At 40.0% G+C, this 26846-nt stretch overlaps 1 protein-coding gene across 2 annotated transcripts; it reads left to right on the plus strand.

Annotated features, from left to right (window-relative positions):
• Positions 1 to 1135: 1135 nt before the first annotated feature.
• pkig (protein kinase (cAMP-dependent, catalytic) inhibitor gamma) lies at positions 1136 to 26693 on the plus strand. Of its 2 annotated transcripts, XM_003457050.4 has the most exons (3): positions 1136 to 1498; positions 23675 to 23856; positions 25992 to 26693. In XM_003457050.4, exons 2-3 carry the CDS (start codon positions 23703 to 23705, stop codon positions 26072 to 26074), a joined length of 237 nt encoding a protein of 78 aa, XP_003457098.1. In that variant the 5' UTR covers positions 1136 to 1498; positions 23675 to 23702; the 3' UTR covers positions 26075 to 26693. The 2 variants fall into 2 exon arrangements, with proteins under 2 accessions (XP_003457098.1, XP_025757773.1); XM_025901988.1 differs by lacking the exon at positions 1136 to 1498 and having other exon boundaries at positions 23651 to 23856; positions 25989 to 26693.
• The last annotated feature ends 153 nt before the right edge of the window (positions 26694 to 26846 follow it).

A 26846-nucleotide genomic window follows, 5' to 3' on the forward strand; every position in this document is an offset into this window, starting at 1 on the left:
CCCACACTGTTATTGTTGCTCTGCTGTTTCCATGACGCTGAGTGAGACAGTTAAAGGGGCACTGCTCTGATTTTACATATCATGCTCAGTTTAGTCATTGAGAGATGTGAAAGCAGTTGGAGCTTTCAAAGGTTACAAAAAAATATTTGAAGTTATTGTTTTTTATTGATTGTTGCGGATGGAGCTTGAGTCTCTTTCTGTTTTTAGGTTATTAAACTGCAGAGAAGTGTTGACTAAAAACAAAACTGAGAATCTGGCAATAGTTTGACAACACTTTAGTACTGAAGATATGTCCACACTCCACTAAACATCTGGTTAAAAAATATTTTAGTTTTTGCACACCGTAAATTTATTTTTAATTCATTCCAAAAGCTAAAATGCTATTTTCTATAGCTTATCACTTGTGCTGTTATTTAATCCATTACACCGGAACCATAACTAGGTTTTAATGCACCATAGTAATATATTTTTCTGTTATAGTTTTGCATTTAAAAAAAATATATCTGAATACTTAAACAATGGCATACATAATTTCTGACTACCTGGATAGGACAACAAGCAATACTTGAGAAATCGGTGGGCTGGGACCACACCTGCATCTTATTTTTCATTTATTTGCTTGGGTAGGTGCCTCAGATGCAAAGGTTATATTAATACGCTGCAGCTGCATTATGGGGGAAGATGAAATTCAGTAATTTAACCGTTTGAGCCATTATGAAAGTGCAGTACTAAACTGGCCTGTAGAGTCATTTTAATTTTCTCGGACACCCAAAGTAGTGTCAGTTTATTAGGTGCTTAAACGAAAACACATGCAATGCAGTGCACCGCTCCGCAAACTACATCACCCAAAACGATCAGATAAAAAAATCAGCTGTCTCAACACCAAAAGCTGAAGCCGGGAATGTTTGTATGTCTACATGCACAATAAACTCTAGACAGTTTACATCACTGATAATCCTTCCACGCAGTATTTACTTTAAGAAATAGCATGACAAACATCTGGGGCTTTCCTAAATCTCATCCCATGAGGTGTCTGCTGGTTTGATGTGCAGCTAAATAAAGGTTCGGTGACATGAAAGCTAGAAGACCCCCCCCCTTCTATAAAAAAGAGAGAGAGACGTCTAATCTGTGGGTGTTTTATCTTCGGAGCGCAGTGTGGTTTTGGATCCAGCCCACAGGAGGAGTGGGAGCCTCCACAGACTCGCTGTGATTGGCTCAGACACGACTAACTCCATTTTGGAAAACAGCTGTTTGAAGACACAACCTTTTCCCCGTTGTTTGCCGACAGTACCCTGAGAAGAAAAAAAATCACGCAGGTTTTCGCCACGCACTCTCTCTCTTCACCAGGGGCTGTTTTTTTATACACACCATCCTGCTTCACTTTGGGCCCACTTCGGCGCGCTGCGTTTTTTGTCCGACTGCCAGGAAACTTAACTGGAGATCCATGGTGTTAGATTTCCATTGTAACAAGTGGATAGCTGGAGGAGACCCGGCCAAGGTTAGTGGCGCTCTTTGTATTGCCGATGTTGCTCTTATGGCTGCTGCTTTAAAAAAAATGTATTATTTATTGTTGGTTTACGTGCGTAAAAAAACAAAGAACGCTCATGTTTGGAGTGACCAGCCGCAGGGAGCTGTGGAGTCACGAAGCGAGCCTTCTACATCATGTTAGGAAGGCATTTTCCAGCCAGCGCAGTGACCAGCGTTAGACAATACATCTTGATTTGCAGAGCTGTGCATGTCCACTGTACACACACCGCATCCAAACGGTATACACACGAACGCCTGCTTGTACAAGGGTTTATTTTGTGTTGAGTTATCTTGCGGTTGTTAAAGATTTTCACATTTTTGTCTCGACAGAATGAGGCATTCAAGTGTGTCTATTATTCTGGCCGCCTGCGTGCTTTACATACATATATATGTGTGTGTGTGTGTGTGTGTGTGTGTGTGTGTGTGTGTGTGTGTGTGTACAGTTTAAAGGGCTGGCGTCCACGTCCCTCCCACACATTAGCTGCTGCATTCAGTGTAGCTAATGACAGACAGGATTGCTGTTGAAAGCCTTCACCTCCTCGCTCATCAACTGGGCTATTTCTCCTCTGTCAGTGCATCCAGATCACCCACCTCCCAGATCAACTTCGTCATCTATTTCCTTACTCAATCGAATAACGTGGGAGCGTTGACAGGAGGTTGCTTGCAAATAACCTGGCTGCTGAGTGGATTAGAAACATCCCAGTCCAGTTTTTCTCCTTTTTAAAAAAGGAAAGAGAAAGCAGAGCTGCTTGGAGATGGTGCTCTCAAGCATCATCAGCATCCTGGTGGGGATCAGCTTGGGACCCCCCACTTTGCAGTGTTGCTGGGCAAGTGCCAGTGTTACTGGGCATGGGCACTGGTGAAAATAAACACTGGCTTCTCGCCTGCCTGGGGTGGTTTGCTTCACTGTCTACTGCGTGACTTTAAGTAAAAGTGCTCCCTGAGCCCAGTGCACAGTAATCCAGGCATAATAATAAACCAGGGGTTGTGATTAAGTCAAAATAATACAGCTGCCATAGCACAACCAGTTGTTTTATTGTCAGAGCCCGAGTGGGTAAGCAGAGAGATGAGCTTAAACTGCAAAAGCAGTATTTGGCCTGCACTGATTTGTCCCTTTTTTCCTCCGGGGAACTGTTGCACATCACTACTGCATTTTCCAATTTTTGGAGAGATCGAATAGTAAAGTCGTGCATTATTCTTGTTTTAATGGATTAATAGTCAAAAATAAAGGCAATCATACTACAAGATAATGCGAAGAGAACCAAAAAATCTTAACATTTCAGGTTGCAGTCAGAGAATGTTTTACAGACAATTTCAAACTATTTTATGTAGGGTAACGCTAGACACATACAAATAGAAATTATGAGTTTTTTGCATTTAAGATGTTAATGTTCCTTAAAAAATCACGTCCCAAAGAACTGGGTCACCTCCAGAGTTTAAGATTAAATCCTGCACAGTCTGTAGAGACTGATGTCGCATGTGGTTTTCTTTGGACCAGCTCTCTGCTGCTTCTTCTCCTCCCTTTGTACCAGCTAACCATACATGGTCTGTTATCTATCAAAAACGCCAAGGGGGCTGGAGAACAGCCAGAACAGAGAGTGCAGTGATGCTAGGAAACCCTGCGCTACTGGAGAGACACACATGCCCTGCTGACCTTGGACAGAGCCCTGGAGAGCTCCTGCATTTCAATTTAGACACAAAAAAGGCATGTAGAAGAAAAGGCAGACCACTTACCATTAGGATTACACGTCCTTGTAATTTGACTGTTAGGAAGACTTGTCCTGGGAGGCCTTTTAGTGGGTTACACATCTTCTAATTTGTGACACGGGCTTTTCGGAAAGCAGTTAAATCATGAGTAATCAGGTCAGGCCAGTGCAGTTATGATTGTCTGCAGTGCTGTATGGCCAGAGCTTTCAGAACCATTCTGCTCCTTTAAAATATGCCAGTAGATAGAAATCATATCTGCCTCTGCTGAGGGCTGCCAACTATAACATGATTAGCCTAAGAACATTTAGACTCCTATATCCTTGTGCTCAGCCCCTGCATTAAGCACACATGGCATGGGTGGGATGTGTGGCTGTTTCTGTCACTCTTTCCTTTTCTGTCTGGACAGCTTTGTCCGTATTCCACTTGTAGCCCGACCGAAGGTTAAACCAGTTTTCTTCAAAAATTTTTTTATTGTTAAGACATTATGTCTTTGTGGTGCTTTAAATGGAACTCTAAAGAAGTTACATCCAAGGCTTTCTTTTGCAGTAAGGACAGGACTTTACATGCTTTAGCTAAATGGAGCAATCTGTTCTGTGATTTGGTTCAAAACGTCTGCCAGATGTCAGCCCACTGCCCAGAAACCTTCCTAACACGTTTAAGATAACAGGGACCACAAAAGCAACAGCCTGAATCTGAGTCCATAGCAGTGACTCAGTGTTTTAATACTAAGTGAACACAGTGCTCTTGGTCTATTTTTGTATGCTTCCCCCCCCCGTATGATCACATGTTTTAATGTGTACATATTTTGTGGGGGATTTGTCAGTTCAGCTGCGCTGACCTCGAACCACATTCTTTGCCCTGTGCACGGAGGCCATAAGTGACTCTGTTTATAGCTTCCTGACTTCCCCATGGGGAGAAAATGAGTGCCATCACTCTTTTGTGTCTTGTGTGACAAACAGGAAGATGCTTCTGCCGAAGATGTCTTTCTATAATTTCTCCTTCCACATAATCAAAGCCAAATTTCTCCTTTTTTTTTAAAAATTGAAATTGAATTAATCACAGACTGTACCTCATTTCTTGGGCCATGGGTTAATGATGTTTATGGACACAAATCCAGCATGTGCAATTTCCCTCACACAAACTAGGATTTGTAAGAGAAGAGTGCTTCAGATCAACACCCACATGGTTCATTCAATGTCATTTTCTTTTCCCATCACTGCTCTTTTTCACATTGTCCTCTGTTGCCGAGCACTTCTGAAAGTCTTATCTTGCTGGCAGTGCTAAATGAAATCATTAATTATCTTGCTAATGTTTAATAATGATGGTGGAGATAGTGCCGATGATGGTTTACAGGTACATTTGATGACTCAAGCGCAGAGATGCTTTAAATAGCCACAGGGTGCATAATGGTCACGTCATAAAAGCTGTTATGGTGATGTTGGAAAACCTTGCCAATGAAGCTGTTCACTGATGGGTCTAATGATGCCTTTTCAGTCTCAGAGATGCAAGAACTGGGGGGTGGTGGATGGGGCATTAAGACCAATGGAAACAAATACCTTGTTTACACTTAATTTAAAAAAAGGCAATTGGAACATAAGTGGAAAATCACAGGACTTTGCTTTTTAGACTTGCTTCCAGTCATACCGGTCATGTGTGTTCAGCTCACCACTGCGCTGAGGTTCTTTTTTTACTTCAGGGCCATTTCATCTAGAAGGTTTAAGTTATTATTGGTCATTGTGCCAGTCATGTGACACATTTGTTTAGCAAGAGCTAGCAGACATAGAATGATTAAAGAACTAATATTTATGCCATGGCTGTTCCATTGGAGCACAAAGTCAACAGCGACTTGCAAAAGAGCAAAGGGCAAGATTAAAAAAAAGGACGCCCACATCCTGCATTCATGACATATTTTTCCCTTTGCTTCCTTGTAGGGACACATTAGAGTTTCACTACAAAATAAATGCAGCCAAATGCACCTCTGGAAGGAGGAAGGAGCTTCAGAGCAGAACTTGTGTTGTTGGTTGTTTTCTTCTGTTTAGCACTGTCTTCTTTTGATCAAATCCCCAAACATGCATTTCAAAAGCAAAGATTTACATTATCGCCTTAAGTCTGCAGTGTCGAACATATGCTCTCAACAAGACTTGTGCTTTTGATGCATTATTCTTTCTCAAAATTCTGAAACTCAGTTGAATACAGTAATTTGCCTGGCGCTAAAAGCCTTAATTGGCATTATTGAAATTTGTTGTGCTTTCAATGTACAGGCAGACTTTCAGTTTATACAAAGGAACTGTTTGAAACCTAGCTGTCAAAAAGTTCCTTATTTACCTCTCTGATACTTTAAGAGCTTCATAATTATTCATTAGGCACCTCCTGCTTGTACAGTAATTTAAATATTAACATTTTTCCTCATTGAATTTGGTTTCAGTCAACTCCTGAGGGAAATGTCTGGTACTTCAGCTAAATGCTTTACAAATGTTCAGCAGCTGGCCCCTTAACACATCTGTCAGCTCTTTGGTGACGAGCAGTTGGTCTACTGTAGGTTTTTAGAGATTTTATTTTTTAAACTGAAAATAGCTGTAGTTTCCCAGAAAGAGAATCGTGGGAGGGAACCAGAAATCACTGTCAGTGACCCCCCACCCCCTCTTCATAGTCATTGTTTTTACATTGCCATTTGATATTTTTTTTAAAAAAATCTAAATTACAGCCACTTTAGGGCAATTAAAATATCATTTAAAAGGCAGTGCTCTATTCCAAAATCTGCTTTATCCTTTTCTATAAAACATTACTTCCTCATAGAGTCACAAGACATGTTGCGTCTTAAAGAATGTAGTCAGATAATTTCTGACTAACAGAACAGGAAGTGGATGCTTAAGAAATCTCAACCACAAGTGTGCAAATCTTCTCACAGCATTGCCACCGTTTAATGGTATCTCTGGACTGCGATGGAGGCTGTGTCCTTAACCAGCTTCACCAGCTTTACATGGCCTCGTTTTGCTTGTGGGCAAAAATGTCAATGATGAGCCAACTGGCAGCTATTTTGCAGCATTATTTTCTTTTTAAAGAGGGTCAATGGATCTTTTTTGTTAAACTGGGTCACTGCTGAAATTTACAGTAACAGCTCTGAAAACAAACTGTCCACAGTGCAATCAAACCGCATCCAGTCAGAGTGTGTCATACTCAAGAAGTTATTGGTGAAGCAATGCTTACGTGTCTTGTGGTTTTTCATTCCAACTGAAAATTGACTCCAACAACTGAGTCCAAAGCCTTGTAAAGACTGGAAACCAGTGTGCTGGGATAGGCTGCACCTGTGTGCCTCTGTCTACCTGATACATGGCTAGAGGAAATGGTTTGATACTGCATATCTGTTGCTATTAAAAGACCCAAAGCTATTCCCTAATGTCTCTCAACTTCCTGATTAATGACATAGTTTGGCAGGGTCGCCTTTAAAACAACACATCTGTTTTTCAGCATTAAGCCTGTTGATTTAATGTAGCAAAGCTGAGTTACACCCTCTTACTTCAGCTATGTGGGCCTACAGCAGCAGCAGCATCACAGATAGGTCTGAGGTGTTAAATAAACACAGTTTTAATCTGGTTGGAAGGGGACTTTTTAATCAAACCTTATTATGTAAATGGATTCCCATCCACGTGAACTGATGTGGAAGTAAAATTGATGCGTCCCTTTTTTTGGCCCAGCAGGTCGGTGGAACGATGATTTGATGAGAAACCCCCTTCATAGAAAAATGAAAATGTACTTTAATCATTTTAGATGGAGTGGCCTGTTTCAAATTCCATGTGATTGGAATAAAATGCTGAAATCGGTGAACTGTTAAAATGGCAAAAAGGCAAAAATCCCCTAAAGTAAAAAGAACACCATGATCTTTGCGTTTTGACAGGGAGTCAGGAGCTTGTTATCTGATTTATGCTTTTATTTGATCCACGTCAGTATTTCTAAGGCTCTGTTTGCTTTAAAATATTTTATTGTTTCTTATTGTGTTTTCATCCAAGTCCCCGAGGAGAGGAAACAATGAGTAATGTTGATAAGAGGCTACTTGGAAAAACGTGGAAGGAAATAAAAATGGTGATCCATTAATTAATGAACCCCATTGCCCATTGTTTGTTAGAATAAAACCAAATAAGATTAATTGCTTAATACATAGATTAATGGGCTGTCAAAAAGCAGTGTATGAGGCCTGACTAGTGTCAGACTTTTACCGAAAACTGTGTAAGACATTTTGGGCGACAGGCGGTCAATGCAAAAAAATAAAGTTACATTTGGCACACCTTTTAGTTTCTCTCATACTTACTGATCTCCTCCTGGGCTGCCTGCTGCAGTTCCCTTCTTTCTGTTTCCTTAATCTGTTCTTTGGAGGCATTGTGCTACATTTGGCAAATGCAAACTCAGTTGTTAATTAAGGGTTAATATGTATTAAAATAAGGCAAAGAAAATTATATTGATAACAAAGGGACTGACACTTATAGCTGGACTTGCACTTGTGCTGTCTCTGTGAATGCTGGGAATATATCAGTCAGGTGGTGTGCTAATTATCCAAACAAGTCCAGACATCATGCACAAACTGACTCCGTCATCTCTGGTTCCCCCTCCCTTTGCGGCGTGTCAGACACACACACACACACACACACACACACACACACACATTGATGTGTTCTTTCACCTTGTTTGTACCTCTGAATAGTCCACACAGAGAAAGCTTTTCCTGCTGGAGTGCCCATGGCATCAAACACCTGGTTCACTTGGGCGCACACCGTGACTTAATGTATGTACTATGTTTTTGTCTGACACATTGTATTCTTGTGAGTTTGTAATGCAAAATTTTCTGACTACAGCCGTAAACAATGAAAATTCTGAAAAATGCGTAAGAGCTACGGGAGTTATGGACATTCTGTACGAGTTGGCTCCAGAGGGTTAGCTCGAGGACAAATGTTTCTGACATGCGAATATTTGCATGGACTTATGATCACGTAATTCTCTCTGTTGTCAGACAAGCAACCTAACACGACATTCAGTATTCATGTTTTAAATCGGACTAGCTTGTGTTTTTATAATTTAACAGTGGTCTTATGTTTGTCTGGCTGTATTGCATAGTAATAGTATGTTTAATTTCATACAACCACTGTAATTGCCTGGCTTTCACCAATAAAAGCAGGACAGAAGTGGAATGTTTTTTGTAACAAAGAACAGGCATTGTAATTCAAGAAATTCCATCCATACACTGTCATAGATGTACATCATACTTACATTGGTCAGTCTAATCTAAAGACCTACATGAAGCTCCTTTGTGAAGCTTTTAAGTTTATATTTTGATGTATGGTAATTGTGCCATGGCAGGTCTTGAGCTTTAAAGCTGAAGTTGTTCCACTGCTGCATATTTTGTGCCACATCATATCACCTGTAGTTATACTGGTATATATTTTTACATGATGTAAAGTGTCATGGGTTTACCGTCCCATTGCGCAGATGACACGATCCCCGGCATCTCTGAAAGCAATGGCTTCCATTGCGTCTGCCTCTGATGATGACTAAGTACCTAAAAAGAGGGCCCCTACAACAACCTCAAACAATGCAAGAAAGCTGTTCCTGCTAACGGTGGAAACAACAAACTTGTTTCGGCACCCGAGCAAAAAAAAGATGATCAGACCACGAAGGCAGCCGAGAAATACAAGCAGCTAGTCATGTGTGACCCAAAAATAAACAAATGGCTCCACCAAGGATTGCTGGAGCACTCTCTAGTTACACTCCATATATCAGGAAGAGCAAACAGTGGATTGAAATTACATGGTGGAAAAGGAGAGCTTTAAGGAACTGGTTAAAGGATGGGGACACCAATCGCTTTGGGGTTATGTCAGAAAAAGCATCCAGTGTAAAAATCTGTTAAATCGGACAAGTGGAGCTACCCACGAAGGCGAGCCCTTGTGAATAACAGACCAGCTGAAAGTAGCTTTCATTGTGGAGGCTCCTGAATAGTTGGAAGGTTTGTTACTTTAGTTATTCTAAGCACTCAAATTTATATATAAAGCCTGGCAATTGTAACTAAATTGCCCGAAAAAGACTTGGTCTGAGCCTCATAACGATCTCTTACGATGCTTGAATCCACTACCCTGAATAATGCTGTAAGAGGGGGAAAAAGGAGCTCCTGTTTTAAAGCCTTGGTGTTTTGTTCTTATTTGATGTGTGATGTGTCACCGTATATAATGCTAAGTCACTACTTAAACAGTGTAATGCTGCTCCTGCTGCTGCTGACACATTGTGCCTATAGATTCACTTTAAATGAACTAGTCTGTCATCAGTGACAGTCGCTCATTAGAAAAGGATGGAAAAGGCACGTAATTTTGTTTGCTGTAATTGATGCTGCTGCCTGCAAGCTGCCAGCACCAATAAAATCTTCTTTTGTATCATTTTTTTCTGTATTGTCGTAAATATAATCATCACAAATTTCATTGAAATATTCCAGTATTGAAATATTGCATTTCCTTAAAGTATTGTGTATCACTCGCCCATATGTAACTCTATATAATGCAGTTAAAACTCAAAAATGGATTCTGCTATCATGATATCATACCCTGTGATTTCTGGACTCTGCTTTTTGGATGCCTCAGTATTACTGTTTTGAAGCCATGTGGGGTGGAGTGCTAAATTATAAGCTAGCACTAGCAAATTACATTCAGAAACTTTACAGACTAATAAAGTACCGAAATTTCATTTACCAGAACTGAAGCACGTCAAAAGGCATCAACACTGCTGAGAAGTTCAGTTTAGCGAACAGGGGTGAGGCATCGATTGGCTGCATCTCCCTCTGTTAGGACATCTGTCAATACCTTCAGATTCCAGATGGATGGAAAAGAATTCACCCACTGTGTAGTGTTATGAAGGGGGAAACTATACACTTTGACAATCTGTATTACCCATAAAGGCTAAAATGTTTTTGTACCAGGCTGTAAACATTCTTTTTAATGTTGTAAAGTTGGAATTTTAACAAACTTTGCTCAATTTTGAAGTCACCGCCAAGTGGCCACTAGAAGAACTGCAATTTTTAGCACTCGAATGTGTGTGTGTGTGTGTGTGTGTGGTGTGTGTGTGTGTGTGTGTGTGTGTGTGTGTGTTTCATTTTTTTTGTAATTTTTTTTTTTTTTGGCACCCTGGGTTGTTGCTTGGTTAAAACTAACTCACTGATAAAAGTCACAGCAGTAAAATAAAGCAAATGCATCAGTACATTGACACTGGAAATCTACTAGTGATAACCCTATTAGTATCATATTTTGATGCTACATGTGTTTAGATGGGTCTTGAATCAAGGGCTGTCATTTTTATATATATATATGAATATACTTCCATGTAGTTGATATGATTTCAATCAGATATGGAGTGCAATGACTGCCTCTGCTCTTTTCTTTTCCTTTTTTTTGTATCGGCGTGTTTGCTCACGAGGAGGGTTACGTATGTGCCTTTGTATCCCTGTCAACTCAGCAAATCGAATCACATGACGCCCACATCCTCCTAGATTTGTGGGAGAAAAGTGTGATGATGTAGCTGAGTGGAATTACTTGGCAAACCTCAGACGCAGCGGGGCTGTCGGGGCAGGTGAGAGGAGCGAATCGTTTTCTTCAAATTATTTCCAGTGCAGCATAAAGAGCAGCTGTGTTTAGTATAATCACATTTCTGGCTTTGGGACTGAGACGTGCCTGACTGTAAGTCGTTTTCTGGTGCTTGTTATTTTATAAGAGAGAGGATTAGTGGGTTGAGGAAGTTGTGGGTAAAATCCCTCTAACAGGTGGTGCATTAGGAAGTAGCCAAATCATATATTCTGCTACAAACTGGTCAAATGTCTGTGTGCTACAGCTCGTGAGCAGGATGTATTGTGTGTCTCAAGTTCTCAAAAAAAGTAATGAAAACATTGGAGCCTGTGAGGGATTCTGTCTTTATTTAGAAAGCACAATAAACATGGATGCATTCCTTCTCTGCTTCTCTCATCCTCCCTTCTTTTTTTCCTTTCAATAACCTCATGGATTTTCTGTCCTCATCTGCTTTCCATTCTCACCTCATCCTCATCATTTTCCTCTCACCCCCCTACCTTCATCACCACCTACTCTCCAGTCCCCTCACCTACCACTTGTCCTTGCATCGTCCTCCGCCGCACCGCCGCCGCCACCTCCTCATCCTCCTCGTTAGCTCAAGGGTCTTATTCAGCCTCCAGTGTGTGTGCAGAGAGTCTGGGAAAAGAGAGGGCATAAACAACATAGGCAAACAAACCACCTGCTTCCTGCTGAGGTCTCGTGTTGTTAAATGTGCGGACAGAAATAGAAATGGGCAACCTTGCAGCAGAATTAGAAAAGATGGAACGGACAGTGGGAGGAAAATCACAGACCTGCACAGCAGTTAAACACCACGCTTCCCTGCATACCCTCTGGTTTCCAGAGAAAGAAGGCTCAATCACACCTGAGGACTTATGGGAATGGGTCGACAGGAACTAATTGGAGCTGAAGAAAGTAATTGATTAATTGACTGACTTAAAAATTAATCTCCAGCTGAAGTGGCCCAAATTCAGTCTTCTTTGTGATTATAAAAGTGAATCTTCCTCATACCGTACAGCAACAGCTGTCTTTGCTTTCACCCACACTAAATCTAATTTGTTTTGACTAAAAATATTTATTCGTAAATGATGTCAAATACAAACAAGGAGGAAAATCTTGTCATCTTAGAGGAAAGACACAAAGATTTAACAACTGTAATCATCATCAAAGCTGCTGCTGATTCATTTTCTGCCATTTGTTGATTTCCTAAGTGTTCCAGATTTCCAAACATTACATTAGCAAGCATTTTCAGATTAAATTTGGTTAAATATTTCTTTTTCAAGCATATTTACTGCTTTTCTCTCTATTATTGTCAAAATGAATTTTTCCAAAATTTCAAGGTGTTACCTAGCGAACCCAAGCACATTAAGAGAAAAGTGTCAGATCCTCACATTTAGGGAGATGAAAGCAGCTGCTGGGATAAACAATTGTAACTGTGAAGTCCAAATATGTTATATTTATTTGTTTAATTTTTTTTAGAAAAAGGTATTAAAATAACAGTTGCAATTCATTATTTTATCACTTGTTGTCATATTATTATCCTCTTGCTTAATAGATTAAAAAGTGAGTAAAAAGAGAGGAACTTGACATTATCAAATTCAAAAAAACAAACAACCAAACTGACTTATTGTTTAAAGGGAACTGTTCTACTAAGAATAGTACTATTAATCCTTACTTTTTTACTACACTGGGCCTTTGTGCAGCTCCTTAAATCAGCCACTGCACAAAAGAAGCTGTTTTAGCTCCCTTCCCCCGTTCATTCAAGCCAACCTTTTTCTGATTGGCTGCCTGTCATACACACAGGCAAGTAGGTGGGGCTTCTGTGCTTACAGCCAAAACTGTGTGCTCCAGATGACCATATTAGGAATATTCCTTTCTATGACATCATGTAGATCTAAGGGTGTAAAAAAACTGGCTGAAACTGAACATTTAGCGCAGTCTGAAGCCCGAGCTTTTGGCTCACAGGATTTACTTGTAAATATGCTTATTATAAATGTTTAATGTGAGCATCCACCCCTGTAACCGAATATAAACAGCATGCATTTCGTTTGTTATTTATTTATTTATTTATTTATTTTTAACAATATTTTAACTAAATATTCTTTTCAGCTATTTTTTAGATGGTATAGCCGCACTAAGTCCTTAACAAATCAAATCCCCCTCGGAGCTGCTTTATATAGTTATGAATTATTTTGTCTTGTCAAGTAAACAAGACGGTAACTGTTCAGATGAGATGAATTTCAGGGAGCAGTCGTCTCTTTTATTTGCTTTGATTGTATTAGATGAGAGTGCTGTCTCTGTTCGCTTCTGATAGTCATTCATTATAAAATCTGTTTCTCCTGACACATTCGTTTTTGTGACAACACTGCCCGTGAACAGTCTCGTGAAAGATGAGAATCTAAACGAACAGTTGCCGCAGCACTCTGAAACTGAGATGTGAGAATTTTTTTCCCCCTTGCTTACAAAGGGGGCCATAATCATGGCCTCATTTTACAGTCCGGTTGAAGCACCTGCTCCTGACTCAGCTATGAATCACGGTTGGCTGATGGGAATCAGTCACACCCATCCTATTGAGACACACACACACCCACACACAAATACAAACCAGGGGAATCCCTATAGCCTGAGGCAGAAAATGCTGCTACAGCAGACTGTCTCATATATCTTGACACTTCTCTCTACTGCCTGTGAAATACTCATTGATTACAGGTTATTTGGAGTACTGTGTTGTACATTTAATATCTCTGGTAACGTAACCTTTACTTACCTCCAGAGAGGCAAATGCGATCCTATTGTTTTTTTGTGGATGGGTATCATTTGGCACAGCAATATCATGATGCACCGGCTCCCCCTCCTCTAAAACGAGTATCGATTGCCCCAGCTGTTGCTAAGTGAGCTGTGCTAACAGAAGAGGACACAGTCTGTAGTAGAAGTATTGTCTGTCTCTTTAGTGTTGTTTATTATGTGGCCCTGCCATCTGCTCAGCAGATGAAATAACTGAATAAATTTAAAAAAAAATCAATTTAAGTTGGTGTGAGCGCACTGACATTTTAATGCCGAGTTAGAGGAGATCTGTCTCCTTTAATTAGACATATTCAGCAAAAGCATGTTATATAAAGGGTTTCCCTTTTCAGCAGTTGTTACTTTTTGAGCAGCAGTAATCAGTGTGGCTTATGTCTGATAAAATAAGTGGAAGTCATGCAGGGCTTCGGTGTGATTACCTCAGAATGACGTTATAAATAAATGTGTAAAAGAATAGCCCAGCATTTTAGGAAACTGATTTAGATTCCTTTTCTGAGATGAAAAGTAAGCTCACTGTGAAGGAATAGCCAGGATATGGTGCAAAATCTGAAATGAAGCATCATGTAATGGTGGCCAGAAAACACTGAAAATGGCTAGTTGAAGGGGAATTCCACTTTATACATGTACTTGAGGACTGTGTATGAAAAGAGGATAAATAAAGTCCCTGCTCTAGTGGGAGCTCTGATAAATGTCCTCAGGTTGTGTCCCTTGAATCAACTTTGCTTCTGGTTGCAAATGGGCTCGTCTCTGTTCAGTACTAGAAACCTGAGGCTATGTTAGTCACTAATGGCAGAAGGCATCAAAGGCTGCAGTGAAACAGCCAAAAACATTGCCATCCAGATCTTTTCCTAACCACTTGTCCTTTACATCATTAGACAAGGGCATGAGGTCAGGACAAAAGGTAGAGGAAAATTCATAAACAAAGACAAAACTAATGCAAACCAAGTTGCATTGGAACCATCGCTTCACTTCAGTATGGCTCGGTATGTGTATTTGTAGTGAACTTTTCTAATGTCATCAGTAGATTTGCACAAGGCAACAATTTCATAACAAGCAGAATAAAATGAAGCAATGCTGCATTGTTGTTCACATATACTGTAGGTTTACACAAAGATGTTAAAGTTCAAAATGTATTTACATGTTAGCAAGTTGCACAACAAGATGCAAAACTCACCAGTAATTTACATGATTTGCGTCAATCGTCACTGGTTTGTTTCCATAAATGGTCAAATGGTGCGTCACATTGAATTGTGGCTTATCTTATAAGTGGCGCTCAAGTGTATCCTGTAGCAAAGGAAGCATGGAAGCACCTTTCCCTAATGTTTAGAGAATTCAACTATTTAATCTTTAAGGTCCCCGATTCCTCTGTTTAGTCAACTAGTCCATATAAAATGAAGTATTGTTTACACACACAGTGATTGATCATGTTACTGTGACTACGAGGCACTAGCTTCTAAGAAAACCGAAGGGTTTAACCGTACAAGTTTCAGAATGGGACTCAGAACCGCTGCAAGGGAGACTCAAACAGTGACTTCTGACTCTGAAGTCCATTTCTTATCTCACCAAGTGAACTGACCAACACTGATTAGATGTGTGTCCAGAGAGGCAATTGAATTCAGTTTTATTTATATAGCACCAAATCTCAACAGTCAACTCATGGTGCTTTATATTGTAGGGTAAAGATCCTGTGGCGGAATATAGTGTTTTAGCTTAAAACAACAAAAAAAACCCTATAAAATCATGTAATACTAGCCTGTGTAAGAGAAGTGGATGTTGTGTGGCTTTTCACAACCTTTCAGTTAGCAAATTATTTGTTAATCAAATGTATTTAAAAAACACATATATCCTTTATTGCAATACTGTGAGAAATATTTCTTGCTGGATGTGTTTGTGGACACAACATCAATATCGGGCCATATACGGTGCAGTTGATATCAACCATGTTTGTTGGAAAGTCAGTTAACTCAGCAGTCCCCAACCCCCGGGCCATGGACTGGTACCAGTCCATGAGTCGTTTGGTACCGGACCACGAGAGTTAAGGCTTGGGTGTGAAATTTATGGTTTTCGGGGTTTTTATCGTTATTTTTTTTTTTTTATATCGTTTTTAGCGTTAACTCGGTTTCCCTGGGTCTTTTCCCATGTGCTATGAATAAATCTTCTTTCTTTTGTACTAGTACTGGTTTTATTTTGTTGGATTTATCCCTGACACCTTAAAGGCCGGTCTGTGAAAATATTGTTGGACATAAACCGGTCTGTGGTGCACTACGTACCATCAGCCCACCTGAAACACTGATCCTGGCATCCTGGAGAACAAAATGAAGAAGACCTTATGTACACACATACTTAACCACACAGGATGCCTGTAACGTTTCTGATTGATTTTTTTCTGACCACCAAGACTTGTGTTGGTTTAGTAACACGCTGAAACTCTGACCTCCTAATTCCCTGAAAGCCAGTGCAGCTTGAAGTTTCTCAGGCAGGGGAAGAGATGGTCGATCCGACTCCTGCTGAAAACAAATAGGGTCAGGGTTTTTTTCTTTTCTTTCTTTTTCTATTTTTAAGACATAATGAATGAACAACTCTTATTCACATATTTTTTTACTGAGCTTTGCTCTTGGGCTAATACGACCTCAGTGTTTTGTTTTTTCAGAATTACTTTAAAGATTCTAGATGCCACCCCTCCAAGATACAAAACAAAGAGAAAAATGCTCCTTAAATGATAATCCTTAAAAATACAGTTGTTAGTATGGTGGACGAGTTCAGTAATTTCACATTCAAACAAAAGAAACATCCAGACAGGCAACAGACTGTGGCTGTGGTGGATATCATCTATTAGTATCCATTGGGCTTTTGTGGCACCAATATTACTAATGCTCAACTGAAGCTCAGTGATGACCAAGCCTTTCAGTCAAGCCTTTCAAGTTTTGAATCTTTCCTGTATGAATGCCTCTCTAATGTGCAGACTGTATATTAGAGTCTAAAAAAATCTCTTATAAAGCTGACTTGAGTTTAATAAACATGCATGGGGAATTTTATTTAAATTGTATACAAATTAATCTAATTGGTTTTAAAATGAATACAATACCACAAATCAATATGTTAGGTTAATAGGTTAATTGGTGATTCTAAGGTAGGTGTGAATACGAGCACAGTAATCTGTGCCTGTTAGCCCTGCTATACACTGCTGATCTGTCCACGGCGCACCTCTTGTCCAGTCCAACAAGCTGTGATATCCTGCAGGCCCAACGTAACCTTAAATCTGATAAGTGGAAGAAAATGGAATCTGCAGACCAGTTGATAATCAAGAAAATAATCTGGAGTTGCAGCCTTACTTGCAATGGGCTGTGAAGCATTTTTCGAAAATGCCTTTTCCTTTTTTCCATGTCATTGTACGGGAAGAATGCTTCAGAGTAAAATCCTTAATTTGTAGCTCTTCTTAGAGGAATATGATGGTAGTCAGTGTGGGAGTTGGAGTAATTTTTAATGGTGGATAACTCATTTTGGAGCAAAGCCATTCGTATGTGTGTTTTTCTCCAGCACTGATCTCTCTTGAGAAACAAATGCTGGGAATTGATCTTTGAAGTGCTCAGACTTACGAAGTGGGGAACCACAACTTAGCTGCTCTTCTGCTTGCCTGCTGAGATAATCTGTCCGAGTGAGATTGATTTTTGATTTGGCTGAAGCTTTCTGAAGATGCAGCTCCTTTTTGTTTTATTCATAAGTTCACTCATGACTCTTCCACAGTAGCTGATGCTAATAGCCTTGGTCAGCCTTCTTATCTCCGGTTCCTCGGCTGATTCATAATGCCTTAAGGCGTAGGAGCTCAGTACGCTCATTTAGGATGGCAATTATATGAGAGTGGCAGTGATCATTCTCGGTATCTCCGCTCAGTGGAGAGGAGATGGAAAATTGCATTGAGTATCCAGTGTTATCAGTGATAATTCTGCATGTCTGACAGAGAAGATGGAGGCTTCTACTGTGACTTAATCGTAATCCTCTGATTTTTAGTGCCGGCGAGAGAGAGAGGGAGGTGCTGAAAACCTCTTTCAAGCAGCGTCTTCTTGTCTCCTCAGCAGGGAAGGTTTTTCCCAGTGCACAAGTAAAAGGCTACTGAAGAGCAAAAGCCAATGGGTTGCCAAGTTGCAATACTCACTTCACCAGGGGAAATTAGGTCTTCCCACCCAGCCTGGGTCCTATAAGAAGAGGAAGGATATGGGGCACACATACACACAAAGTTGAATGGAGAGAGCTTTTATTTATTTATTTATGAGAGGAAGACCAGGGAGGAACAACAATGCTAATCCTGATGAGGAAATACAGCTCCTTTGTGTTTGGAGTGGGCTTGTTGTCAACCAAGCAGCTGCTGACATCATGTGAATAGACAGTGCCCAGACCACATTTCAAGGGGGCTGAGAGGCGGCGAGCAGGAGGGCAAAGAGCTGAGCACACTAGTGTTATGGTGCTCTCAGAGTGCAACGCTCTGCACTGGAGGGTGAACCGATTCAGGAGCGTTTGTCTTAAATACTTTGTGTCTGCTTGCAGGGACCTGAGAGGAGATGAAGCAACTCTGATTACTTTGGTAAGAGAGACAGCTTGGCGTTAATTCCGTGTCACCTGTTGTAATGTACTGTTTGTACGTAAGTAAAACAAAAAGTTTTAGTATGTGGAACTGCAAGCTAGTAAAGATTCAAATCAAGAAGATGTTTGTGGTTCTTTATAAGTGTAGAAAAGTGACAAACTGGCAGAAATTGAAATGCTATATATTTCAAGCAGTTTGAACAGATTCACCTTATATGTTAGAAGGATTGGCTTCTTTAATTTGCTTATAATCACAGTAAACTGAATATTGTTGTATTTTGGATAAAATGAAGTCTTCTCGCAGGCATCTGGGAAGCTCAGACTGGCATTGTGTTGTTAATATAATAATTACTGTGTTCTCGTTGTAGCTTTCGTTTGGGTAATTATTTCAAGATTAATCTTCTTTTGTTGGAGGGTTAAAAAAATGTGCACAGAAAGATCATTTTGATGTCTGTACACCCTGACGTGTCCAGCGAGCAGTCCAAACCCCAAAACATTAATTTACTGTTTTACAGTAAAATAAAAACATCAAATTCTCACAAAAACAGTTGAACATATTCCTCTATTAAACCTTGCTAGATTGCAAATACATTTTCTGTCAGTCAACCAGCTGTTTAGTCAAACAATTCTTGTTAACATGATTTAGTAATTGTTTGGATTTTATTAACTTTAAACCACCAAAAATAGGCCAGTAGAAATTTTAAGCTGAGGCAGATGACTGTGATATGGAGAGTTTTTGCCTACTCAAGGACTGTTCAAAAACTAGTTGACTGAGTTGAAGTTGGACAGGTAGATTGCCCTAATGGATGTCAGAATCAGCAAAGAAGTCAGTCTTTGTGTGGGTTATTGCAGATAATGCAAGTTTATTACACACAAATCAGGCTTAAAAGGCTCCGCTGGGACTGAAGTGAGCTTGCCTCTCTAATGGGCCCAGCATAAGTAACTGTGCTGACTCATATTCCCGTAGTGTTCTCAAAGGCTTTTGTTTCTAATATCTACATGCCCCAATCTCTCGGGTTACATGTCACCTCACCCAGTGTGGTCACCGTTCATGTTTAAACCTGTCAGAACCCTCTCTGTATACAGTTGATATTGCTGTTGTACATGTTTTCTTCAGCCTTTGCTTTCATTCACAATAGGCTACAGTGTATTGTGTGTGGGATAATACTGCAGGAATATGAATTTGAATTGGCATGTTTCCCCGAAAGTGATTGCCTACATCGGAAACTGTTGACACATACAATGCAGAGCAGGAAGAAGAAGGGGAAAGAGAGTAAGGCTAAGCGGAGTTCAGCTCATGAGCTGGGATGTGGCGATTTCCCTTGGAGTGTTGAGTTGTTATATTGTCTCAAGTGTATATACACACACCTGTGACATTTGTCTGGTGGCAGTGTTTCCAGCTGCAGCAGTGTAGAGTTTCCCTCTGTGTACTTGCCCTGGGTTTTCGCATAAAGGCGCCTTTTTAATCAAACTAGGACATGCACTTTAAGAGCACCATAAGTCATAATTCCTGGAATTTAGTACTGTTGACATTTCCACATGAAAGCGGGGGATGAATCAAATCTGTGTGGAAGGTGGATTTGTTAAGCATACTGTACAGTGCGTCTTTAAAAGGACACACATAAAGGCCATCTACATATATGGGGCAGGGCTGCATATCTTCTGGACTTCTCATCTATCAGACAAAAATGCTAGTTTCAACTTTGTAAACATGAAGGTTTGCTGCTGATTGGCATTTATTATAAGTTTAGGATGAACATGCTTTAGTTTTGGGGTCATGATTGAGCACTTTGAAGGCATCGCCTTTAAAGTAGGTTGGTTGCATGCAACCAATCAAACAAGACCTGTAGTTAACTACTTTTAGAAGAAAGGTTCTTGATGTTCCTTTTTAAAAATGTATTTATTTTTTATACAAGACCTCGCACCTTAGTAGCTTTCCATATCAATTTGCATTATACAAATCGTGTCATGTGAACAACAGCCGCAAGCGCCACTGCTTCAGTCAGTCGAGCCAGCGCCACAAAAACAAGTTCATCATCGCAGTTGGCTGTGTGGATATCGGTATCGAGTGATTTTGAGATGTACCACCATTAAACTGCTTCCATCACAGCTGAGACCAGGCAGTCAGGCACAGAAGAGTGTAAACACCAGCTGAAGAGCAGAAGGCATCATCACCATCATCATCGTCATCCCTCCATGGAAACCTGTTAATGATCTCATGGTAGGATTTGATCCACATGTGCAAGGAAGCCAACTAATTAAACAAACAAATGGCAATTAAATGAGACTTCCATAAGCCATATAACAACTGGGCCGGTGGAGAAGAAAAAGGCAAACATAACAAACCACACAAGCTCAGTCATTGCTGCACTGAGCACACAGTCAGTGTTCACTGTTTGTTTGATAGATCTCCCATTAAAATCTTTCATTCTGTGTAGAAATTGCACTCATTAGGAGCATGCCTGAGTGATTGTTTTATAATGTGATGTGAAATTGTTGTCTTCATAGAGCAACAACTACAATTTAAAGAAACTGATATGCTGGTTTGTCTCTTAGCTTTTCTTTTTTTTTGCTGAGGATTAGATGAGAAGATACATTGTCTCATGTGTTTGCTTTGGTGCATCTGCTCACCAGTCCAGAATATCACTCCTGACGTATTACAGCATGTTGGTTTAATCACTTTTGACTTAAAAACATAAAAACAACAATTTGCATTTTTATGGGCAGGTTATGAGACAGCTGACAGCTGGAATAGGCTCCCGTGAATCTGAATTGGATAAACGGTTAAGAAAATGGATGGGTGGTTATGAGACAGAGTGCTTCTTGGCTCGGAGTATTTTGTTACCTTATGTCACATCCAGGCAGCCCTGAGTTTACAACAAAATAAGCTAACACGCAAATATTTTTCACACATCGTCTTGGAATATTCATTGGAATAACAAGCATTCTCTTAAGTAGTTGTAACAATAAAGAGTTTACAGTAAATTAGTGTCCCTTGATTTTATTAGGTACTGACAGCTCTTGGTGATAGTTTTTGGAGCTGTAGCCTGTGGTTTTAATTTTGCATTGTCATTATGCCTCTATTGTGCATGGTGTTTGCTCCGTTGAAGGAAGTGGGAATTTTCCTTTTAAATCCCTCTCCCTGTAATTGTCTTCCTTTTTTTCCAGTCAGCATTCAAAACCCAGAAGATATTCAGTTCACACTCTATAAAACTGGAAACACTGCTACTTTGTTAAGCAATTCAATTTCAACAAACTTATTGTTTCATTTTTAAACGATGTTAACTACACAGTACAACATGCGCCCAATTGTGCACCTTTACTCAATAAACTACAATCTCAGGATAGATTTGAATATTATGTCAGTTACACAAATTTACCACAAGATAAAAACCACCTTCCTAAACACGCATGTAGAAAAAGTCAGGCTATTTTATTGGCTAAACATGATAAAGCAAGGTGAAAGACCCCGCCCATGTATTGTTCAGACCTTCTGTTTGTTAGGGGTATCCAATCAGAAGAAAGTAGCCTGAAAGTGAAGGGGAATGGGCCTCAACAGCTTCAAACATTAGATAAGGTGATGTGTTGCATCAAGGCTGATTGTGAAATACAATGTTTCTTTAGTAAAGTCCAAGAAAAGAAATATGGAGATGAAAGTAGCATAACAGTCCACTTTAAAGAGAATTCCTGGACCTGAAGTTTCCCATCAGAACATTACATTGCCCCTAGAATATGTTACCCACTTTGCCCGTCAGTGTTTTGTGTTTTGTTTTTTAATTGTGCGTGATTGATTAGCACTAGTATAATATCTCTTTGTGTCTTTGTTCAGTGTAATCCAGAAATAAAGGTCTGGGATTGAACTTGTTGAAAAGAAAAATCAGAAATTTCACAGATGTTTTCCTTCTAATATCAAGATTAATTGGTGGTTAATGAAAGCCTTGATTGTTCAAGCTCCAGGAAAAGGTGGTACTTTAGGTGTACTCATGAACCTGTGAGACACTGGTCTCCCACGGAGATTTTTACTCACCAATGACTCTTATAGCTCGGCTATCTAGATGACAATCTATCAGAGGATCGCACCACCATCTGCTGTCGTGAATACAGAGTGGCTCTTGTGTTTGGTAGAAGCACTCAGGGAAATGCCAGTAGTCCAGAACTCAGTGACATTTTCAGAGGTACTGCTCTTACCTACAGGGGCTTACAGCCTGCCCTTCACTGCAGATTTCCCAGTCAGCATTGCCTACATCTGCAGCTGCTACTGACCTCTCAGTGAACGACCCTGGGTGCTTCCTTTTTGGCATGGCGCACACGCACTGTAAAAGAAAAGAAAACAATCGTGGGACCCTTTGAATGATACAAAAGGAATGTGAGTGAAAGAGTTTGGGAACAGACTGGCCCCAGGTCAGCGTGTCGTTTCTGCGTCTGCCAGCTCATTTTTATTCCCCTCTCATTCCTCAACTCGCCCTCAAGTCTGTTAAAGATTCATGGCTTTGCTGTTTAGCTGTTCAGTTGTGACTTAACAATGCTTTAACAGAGAGTTAGTCTGTAGTTGTAGTCATGTATGCTGCACATACAGAGCAGAGGTCTTTGCTGTCTGTGCTAGCCTGTGGGGGGACCTTCAGGGAATAAAGCTGTAGGAGAGGAGCAGCTGTGATGGCATTTGCAGGCAGTCTCTGGGTTTCTGTGACCCCATGTTTGCATCAGAGGACTACTTTCTTATCTTTTCTATCGCTTTCTTTTCTGGAGCAGTATTATTATTGTTCTTGTCTCTGAGGAATACTGACTCTGTAGTGTTTTAGTGGTTGGCGGTGTCCATGACCTAGTTAAGTATGGAGTGAGAACAGGAAGCAGAAGAGGAATAAAAAGCTAATGGGAGCTTGATTTGCTTTTGTTTGTTTTGTTTTGCCAGGACTCTTTCTGGCCACATCCCTGCTGGTTTTCTTTTCTTTCTTTTTTTTTTTAATGAGTTTAGGTTTTTACCCTTGTTTTCCACATTTATTGGCACTCTCTCAAGCTTTCACCCTTTCCTGTCTTTTTTTCTTTTGTAAGTACGTTTAAGACAGACAAATTAACTCTAGTCAACAGGCCCAACTGTTAGTGAGACCCCCTTTCTCCAGTGTAATTAGGATGACCAATTAGCACAGATGTTAAGAGTGTCATTAATTGTATACCAAAATAGAAATTGCAATTACGAACACCTTCATTAATCTGTTTATTAATTTCCTCTTGGTGATCCCTCCACTGTAGAATTGTTTCTAAGTAGCTGCTTTTTTTCTCCGTTTTGGTTATTCTTTGTGATTTTTCACTTACTTGCCAGTATTTTACATGTCTTGTTGGCTATACCGAAGTAGAAATGCACAGGATAAAGTGGAAAAAGTACACCCACGGCTTTGAAAGGAGACAACACTGTGATTTATTTGCTTCTTGCAACACTTCCACAGCCGTCTGACACCCCCTCCTCCCTCTGGCAGGTGTAATGAGAGCGCTGGTCATGGGCAGATGATGGATGTGGAGACGTCGTATTCAGACTTCATCAACTGTGATCGCACAGGCCGCAGGAACGCAGTGCCCGACATCTCAGGGGAGGGGTCAGTAGTGACCAGCACCAGTGAACTCACCAAAGACATGGCAGAGATGGACCTGAAGGCTGCAGGTCAGTAAAGCCACATCAGAATGAATGTGTGTTATACAGTGTGAAAGCAAATCAGAGAAAATAAGCATATAGTTTTGCATATTGTAAACTAAAAATTTGCTTGGCAAGATTTTAGACTGGCCAACAGTGTAAAACCCATAGACTGTATATCAAAGATGGACATGATTTCGGCATTGCTCATTTGTTTGTGGAGCCTTAGGCAGTAGTTATTGCTAAATAGATATCAGTTGTTTAGCAAGATTAATCTATTTATTTATTTGTTTTACAACATAAAATTGTGGTTTCTTAATTTGGAACATAATAACAAAAAAACACATTTGTTTTTTTTAACCAAAATTTTTTTAAAAACAGCAATAGATACAACTTCATATGAACAATAACATATGACACATTACACCATGTCATTATTTGTTTAACAAAAACTGAGCCAAAATGCAGAATTGTGCATGAAGAACTACAGTAAGTGTCCCTCATAACCACTTTCAGAAGCAGCGACTTGAAATTTGATAAAGTCCAGGCATGCATGATCAAGTTTCAACTTGATGGCCAACGATGGCTGAACCTTTCTTCTTTTGTCTCGTCTGTCCAAAACATGTTGTTCCAGAAGTCTTGCGGTTTGTTCAGAAGCAATCTTGCAAACCTAAGATGCCATGTTCTTTTTATAGACAAGAGACTTTCTCTTGGCAACCCTTCCAAACAAACCGTACTTGTTCAGTCTATTTCTAATTGTACTGTCATGAACTTTAAGGCTCGTTGAGACCTGTCTTAAATGACTGAAATGGAATTCTTGGGGTTTTTTGTAATTTCTCCGAGCATTGCACAATCTGACCTTGGGGTTATTTCACTGGGACATTCACTCCTGGGCAACATATTGGATTTTTTCTGCTGGATAATCTTTGTAGAATGATAGACTTATTCAAAGTGTTTGGATATGGCCTTACTGATGGACAGAAATAACTGCTTCTTTAAGATCATCATGTCTTTCTTTCCTGGTTTCTGTATTTTATTTTTTGTTATCTAATATTAATAAATCATAGCATGCTGGTTTTTTTATGTTGCTCATCTGAGGTTGTATTTTAATTATTAACACATTTTAAGACCTGATGATTTTTAAAATTATGTTCAGAGGTGTAAAACGAGTATGCATGAGACACACGGTTAGAGTCTGTGGTTAGACCAGTTTGGGTATTTGGTTGACTGTAAGAAAGATTAATTGATGCTGATGAATCACCACTTAAATCATTACATGAATTAAAGTCACCTTTTCTCCATCCCTCTGCGATTACAGTCAGGCAAATAAGATAAAGACATGGCTTTAAATCTGAGAAGGAAAACTATTTTTGAGTCTGTTGGAGCAATCATAAAGTGTGCAGCAGTGAGAATGTTATAGAAGCTTGAGCTACATGAAAATTTCACACTACTAGAAGTCCTTTGTTTTGTTGTTATTTCTCACAGATATCTGTAAAATTCTTCCAGAATGGCACCATTAATCTGCCAAATCTTCTTTCTGCCAGACCGGAGCTGAAAGAACTGTTGTGATTTCTACTCTGAAAAAAACAGTTTAACCACAATTCATCATCCTGAAGCTAGTTGAGAAGAATTCCTGCTTATCTGTGCAAGACTATTACTTTGATCTAAGCCACATTAAAGACTTATCTCTTTGACAAAACACCCCCTGAACTAGATTCACCAAAATATACCACAGAAAGAAAATTTCACTCAGTTTATGGCCTCTGTGAGATTCGATTGTTGTCTCAGTGTTGAATTAATTGTAACTGCAGCACCACGACACATCGTTGTGGCATCCTTCGGTCTTAGTCGAAGGTCTAGTTTTTAAGAGGAAGGTGTCTTAATGTCAGTTGTACCAGACTGCATTGTTGCGTGTTACACGGTTGTTCTTGCTGGCTTTGTTTTCAGTCAAAGACAATTTTCCCATAAGTTGACAATTAAATGACCGAGATAAATCAAACCACAGGATGCTTATATTGTGAGAAGAGTCAAATCATACTAACACTGGGCTACTGAAGGAAGTTGTATTTCCTTCCTCAGGATTCTCTTACTACTTGGATTGCCGTACGTCTTTTAGAGTTAAATTAAAAGTATCTTTGACTTTTTTTTCCTCCCTGACCCAGCAGGAGGAGACCCAGGGTCCTCCCCAGCCCCAGAGGCGGAGGGCTCCAACAGCCAAGCTGCCCAGGGAAGCGGAGGCCCATCCTAAGCTCAGCCAGAGACCGAAGGGAGGCAGAGAAATGTAGAGAGGAAGCAGGTGAAAGTAGAGAGACATGGAGTAAGGAAATGGAGAGTGTTGGTACTGGTTCTCCTGACTGGACATGAGGACACTTTCGCTCACTGCCGGCCTGTTTGGAGCTTCAGGGGCTCCAAATGTTCGCCTTTTTATTGAATCTGATTGTACCACGGGGAACAGAACAGAGTAGAACTGACAGCTGAGATGCTGCGCTTTTGCTTTATACTCTGTTAGTTATTTATATTCCCGATGAGAGAAGAAAGCACAGAAACTTTGGATTAAGGTCTGCGGAGATGGACTGAGCTAAACAGAATTCGTTCATAACAACACTCGAAACGTTGCTCCAGCCTAATGTGGGACTGTTATGGAGGGGTATTCATTATCATCTGTTTGTCATTTTCTTTCTATGTATGTGTGTGTGTTTGTGATCCTGTTGTTCAGTTTCACCGTCGAGTCTTTTCTTTATATATTTACCAACATAGTCCCCATTTTACTGTCGTGTATGGAAATTCATATTTATTGCTAAATGTTCAGTGATAACTTTGTGATAGCAATTTTCTTTGTGTAATAAAATACTTATGAATTACTGCAACATTCGTATTTTATGTTTTCGTTGATAATTAACTTTTCGCTCAAGTTATTTTGCAGGTTGCCGTACTTAAAATTGAACCAGAGCAGGCAAAGAAGTTGTAAAGGTGGGGACTCTCAGCCAAACCGGGATTAATGAGTTCACGGTTAAGCTGTA

This window comes from Oreochromis niloticus, linkage group LG20 (assembly GCF_001858045.2).
Source record: "Oreochromis niloticus isolate F11D_XX linkage group LG20, O_niloticus_UMD_NMBU, whole genome shotgun sequence".
Taxonomy (NCBI): Eukaryota; Metazoa; Chordata; class Actinopteri; order Cichliformes; family Cichlidae; genus Oreochromis; species Oreochromis niloticus.

Bases quoted from the DNA above. Each gene is read 5' to 3' on its own strand.
- pkig (XM_025901988.1), top strand. From the start codon at position 23,703: ATGATGGATGTGGAGACGTCGTATTCAGACTTCATCAACTGTGATCGC. The intron at 23,857-25,988 runs GTCAGTAAAGCC...TCCCTGACCCAG, and splicing joins GATGGACCTGAAGGCTGCAG to CAGGAGGAGACCCAGGGTCC.